Source organism: Zingiber officinale, chromosome 6B (assembly GCF_018446385.1).
Source record: "Zingiber officinale cultivar Zhangliang chromosome 6B, Zo_v1.1, whole genome shotgun sequence".
Lineage (NCBI taxonomy): Eukaryota > Viridiplantae > Streptophyta > Magnoliopsida > Zingiberales > Zingiberaceae > Zingiber > Zingiber officinale.
In genome coordinates, this window is record NC_055996.1 from 27,627,592 (window position 1) to 27,632,670 (window position 5,079).

General features: G+C 46.2%; 1 protein-coding gene across 1 annotated transcript; it reads left to right on the plus strand.

Annotated features, from left to right (window-relative positions):
• The first annotated feature begins 1,312 nt into the window (after nucleotides 1-1,312).
• Nucleotides 1,313-4,789, plus strand: LOC121990874. Its single transcript, XM_042544928.1, has 5 exons — nucleotides 1,313-2,227; nucleotides 2,369-3,283; nucleotides 3,341-3,509; nucleotides 3,561-4,243; nucleotides 4,481-4,789. The coding sequence occupies exons 1-5, from the start codon at nucleotides 1,313-1,315 to the stop codon at nucleotides 4,787-4,789; spliced, it is 2,991 nt and encodes a 996-aa protein (XP_042400862.1).
• The last annotated feature ends 290 nt before the right edge of the window (nucleotides 4,790-5,079 follow it).

Below are 5,079 nucleotides of genomic sequence, written 5' to 3' on the forward strand. Positions count from 1 at the left end.
CTCGACCATACACGGGTCGTGGTGTAGAGAGGTGGGCGGGGTGGCCATTTTTGCATATGCTGTTGCTATTCTACATGTTTATATTGCTGTTGTTTGTTTATGCTGTTAGTTGTTTACTGCCGCAGTTCTATTATCACATACCTATTATATCTGCTTGGACACTGCTTACCTTGACAGTATACCTTACATGTAAATTAGGTAGTTATGAGCAGTATTGTAGTGGTTTGTGATATTTCTGACTCTATACTACTAGCGTAGGATATGGTAATCAGGTATGGATTTACATGCTTTACATACACAGTAGTATCTGCTATTTATTATTCCGAGACTATATCCTATTGTATTCCTGGCAAGCTAGTTTACTCATGCACTGTCTATTTCTTTACCCGCTGAGTCTTTATACTCACCACTCTATACATTGGTAATTTCACCAGGTAGCCGATAGTGATGCCAGTACACTTGGAGGATCCCGACTGCTAGTCCCACGTCGCTTCCGAGGACGGATTTTCGATTTTATTTATCTTTCTGGTTGTGAGTTGAACTTTTGAACTTGGTGTTGTAATAACCCATTTGGGGACTTGATGTTATTCTGTAATTGGTTTTACTTTGTCGAGGAGTCAAGCCGGGCCAGCCCGCGGTGAGTTCCTTTTGGTATTTTGGTACTTATTATTCGTTTTCCGCTGTGCTTGATTTAACAGCTGAGTGGGCTGCTTATTATCTGCATGGTTGTGCTTAGTTCTTGCCGTGTTGGCTATATTTTGCATATGTATATCTATTAGCTATGTATACTGGTTCATTTGTCACTGCTACAGGAGAGGTGCTGTCCGATTTTCGTCGGACAACCTTACTCTTGGGGCGTGAAAATTTATTGGTATCAGAGCCATGTTTACGATGCCTAATTCGCATGTTTTGGATTTTTTCGTGTTTTGATTCCTTGAAGTGACTTTTTGGGATTTGGGACCAGGCAGCGGCGGAACCCCTCCAAGTTATAGGTTGCAAGTTTTATAAGTATAATTATAAATTGTTGGTAGTACTTATTAATTGATGCTACCAGGTATGAGACGAGGTCGGTCAGCTGCTGGTTCTCGTCGTGGTCCGGGACGACCACGGAAACAACCCATCAAGGCTGGGGAACCAGAACACCGTGACTCAGGAGGCGGATTCCTCTAGGGATCCAACTGATGTTGAGACAGTTAGTCGGGGACATGCCCATCCGACTCCTCATAGAGATCAGGGATGTCAGCCTCAGGAGATCCCTTCGGTAGTACCACCAGTGAGAGATCAGGGATTTTAGACACAGGGGATTCCTTCCATGATGCCACCAGTGGAACCTGCACCTACTACTATTGATTGGATGCGGGATAGAGCTCGTATACCGTTGCTGGCGAGGTCCGTCAAGGATAGAGTTACTTTATACCCGGGCGGAGCAGACCCTTGGACTGCTCGTAGCTGGTTGAGGAATTTAGAAAGCACTTTCGGGTACATGAGCTGTACAGATGAAGAGAAAGTGGAGTTGGCTGCGTATCACCTCCGAGATCAGGCGGTTACTTGGTGGGATATGCAGAAGACGATCTTCGGGGAGCAGCATATCACATGGTTGATGTTTCGTGATGCTTTCGAGAGGCAGTATTTCCCTGCTACCTTTTGTCTTGCTCGCCGCCAGGAGTTTCTGAACCTCAAGCAGGGTGATCGTTCGGTATTGGAGTATAATGCAGAGTTTAGCAGGTTGGCTGAATTTTGTCCTCAGCTAGTGGCACAGGATTACGATCGGATGCATCAGTTTACTCAGGGTCTTACTGCATACATTCGGATCCGGATGTCAGGTTTTCCATGTAGTTCCTACCGGGAGGTGTTGGATCGGGCATTATTTATTGAGATGACTCAGCAGCAGGTAACTCAGGAGAAAGGTCAGGATAAACAGTCGTCACAAAAGAGAGGGAATAAGGGTCAGAGCTCACAGACTACTACTGGAGGATCCACTCGGCCACAGAAGGCAGGGCGGACATCGGATGGAGCATCTCGTCCCCCTCAACGTGACTGGAAGAAAGATAGAGTTGGATCCAGATGTTACCAGTGTGGCTCCAAAAGTCATACCAAATCCCAGTGTCCTTTGGATCACTCCATTTGCTATTATTGCAAATTACCAGGGCATGAGAGTCGAGATTGTACTTTGAAGGCACAGTTGGAGACTACTAAGGTTACATCTCAGGGGGGCCAACCCTCACAGGCATGACCCTAGAGAGGATCACAGAAGACACAGGGTGCTCCTCGTCAGCAGCGACCCCAACCTTCTCAGGGATAGATATATCATGTGCAGGGTCAAGAACCAGCGACTACACAATATTTTGCCGCAGTGTCTTCTTATTAGGCATTTCCAGTACAGCAGGATTTTCATCCACCTCAGCCTTACTCAGCATATCAGCAGCAGCCTCAGTCTCAGAATCAGCAGTCGGTTCCTGCACGTTCGATTGCAGCGCAGACCAATCCAGGGATGCCACAGCCGAGCTCAGAGGTGGGTCGCATTTACACGGTTACCCGGGAGGAGGCACAGCGGGCTGAAGAATCGGTTTTCCGAGGTACTATTTCAGTTTATGCCTTTACTGCAGATCTATTGATAGATACGGGTAGTTCCCATTCATTCATATCTCGACTATTTCTTGGAAAAATCGGGAGGTTGCCTATTCATCGGACTCATGGGTTGACGGTATCTCTACCATCTGGCGAGGTACTAAGTATTAGTCTGGAAGTCAAAGGATGTCCTTTAGACTTCAATGGTCAGACTCTCATGGTGGATCTGCAGGTATTACAGATGGTGGAATTTGATATTATATTAGGCATGGATTGGTTGGCCATGAACCATGCCACAGTCGATTGCGGAACTAGAGTAGTCACTTTCCGACCTCCAGGTCTACCATCTTTGGTATTCTTTGGAACCGAGAGTGATGGGATAGCAGTCATATCAGCAATGCAAGCAAGGAGATTATTGGCACAGGGTTGTCAGGGATATTTGTTGTCCATGGTTAAATCTGGTTCGGATGTATTACCACAGCTCTCGAATGTTTCTATCGTTCGAGAATTTCCAGATGTGTTCCTTGACGAACTCCCCGATTTGCCTCCTAATAGGCAAGTCGAGTTTACTATTGAGCTGGTTCCGGGAACCTCACCAGTATCCAAGACCCCTTATCGCATGGCACCAAAAGAGTTAGAGGAGCTGAAGGTTCAGTTGCAGGAGCTGTTGGACAGAGGATTTATCCGTCCCAGTGTTTCTCCATGGGGAGCACCAGTACTCTTCGTTAAGAAGAAAGACGGATAACTGAGATTATGTATTGATTACCGACAGCTGAATGCGGTGACTGTTAAGAACAAATATCCGTTGCCACGTATAGAGGATTTATTTGATCAGTTGAAGGATACCTATGTATATTCTAAGATTGACCTGCGCTCAGGCTATCATCAGCTCAGGGTTAGAGATGAAGATATTCCGAAGACAGCATTTCGCACTCGTTATGGTCACTATGAGTTCTTGGTAATGCCATTTGGGCTTACCAATGCTCCAGCAGTATTCATGGATCTGTTGAACAGAGTGTTCCTTGAGTATCTAGACCAATTCGTCATTGTGTTCATTGATGATATTCTGATATACTCCCGATCTGAGGAGGAGCACAGGCGACATCTTCGCATAGTTTTGGAGACGCTACGGCGAGAACACCTCTATGCGAAGTTTAGCAAATGCGCATTCTGGTTACCTTCGGTGGGTTTTCTTGGACACATTGTCTCCAGCAGAGGTATAATAGTTGATCCACAAAAAATTGAAGCCATCACTAGCTGGGAACAGCCGAAGATGGTACAGGAGATACGTAGCTTCTTGGGATTAGCTAGGTATTATCAGAGGTTCGTCGAAGGTTTCTCCAGCATAGCCTTGCCTTTGACACGATTGACCCGAAAGGGTGAGAAATTTAGCTGGACAGAATCTTGTGAGCAAAGCTTCCAGGAGCTCAAGCGGAGGCTCATTTCTGCACCAGTGCTAGTACTCCCCTCTGGCGTGGATGGATTCATACTTTTCACGGATTCTTCATATCAGGGATTAGGGGCAGTACTTATGCAGCACGAGCGAGTGGTGTCATATGCCTCACGTCAGCTGAAGGATCATGAGAGGAATTATCCAGTCCATGATTTGGAGTTGGCAGCTATCATTTTCTCACTGAAAATATGGCGACATCATTTATATGGGATCACCTTTGAGGTTTACACAGACCATAAAAGCCTCAAGTATTTATTCACCCAGAAGGAATTGAACCTCTGGCAGAGGAGATGGATGGAATTCTTGAAAGACTATGACTGCACAATTAACTATCACCCGGGGAAAGCCAACGTGGTGGCCGATGCCTTGAGCAGGAAATCCCGTGGAGTTTTGGCGTGTCACCGTGTGATGGTTATTGAATTGATGCCGAGCTTTTCTGAGTTGGGGTTGATAGATCAGGCACAGACAGAGCGAGGCTTGTTAGTCACCATGGTTGCTCAGTTACCTATGGTGGAGCGTATCAAAGAGGCTCAGGCTACAGATCAGCATCTACAGTTTTTACGTAGCAGAGTCATCTTAGGACAGCAGACAGAGTTTACCTGTGATGATAGTGGAATTCTGTATTTTCGTGGAAGATTATGTGTCCCCGAGTCGCATCCTGTTCTGGAGGACTTATTACAGGAAGCAAATCGATCTAGATTTGCGATTCATCCAGAGGTACTCGCATGTACAGGGATTGGAAACGATCGTACTGGTGGAATGGCATGAAGAGGGACATTGCGACATTCGTGGCACAATGTTTGGTTTGTCAGCAGATAAAGGCGGAGCATCAGAGACCAGCTGGGTTACTGCAGAAGATAGAAATACCAGAATGGAAATGGGAGCATATCACGATGGACTTTGTGGTAGGGCTACCCCGTACCCGGAAGGGACATGATGCGATTTGGGTAATCGTTGATCGGTTAACCAAATCTGCACACTTTTTACCGATCCGTCGGACGGATTCGTTGGATCGATTGGTAGAGTTATACTGCAGAGAGATCACCAGATTGCATGGT

Bases quoted from the DNA above. Each gene is read 5' to 3' on its own strand.
- LOC121990874 (XM_042544928.1), top strand. From the start codon at position 1,313: ATGATGCCACCAGTGGAACCTGCACCTACTACTATTGATTGGATGCGG. The intron at 3,510-3,560 runs GTCACTATGAGT...ATGCTCCAGCAG, and splicing joins AGCATTTCGCACTCGTTATG to TATTCATGGATCTGTTGAAC. The intron at 4,244-4,480 runs GTTTACACAGAC...TTGATAGATCAG, and splicing joins TATATGGGATCACCTTTGAG to GCACAGACAGAGCGAGGCTT.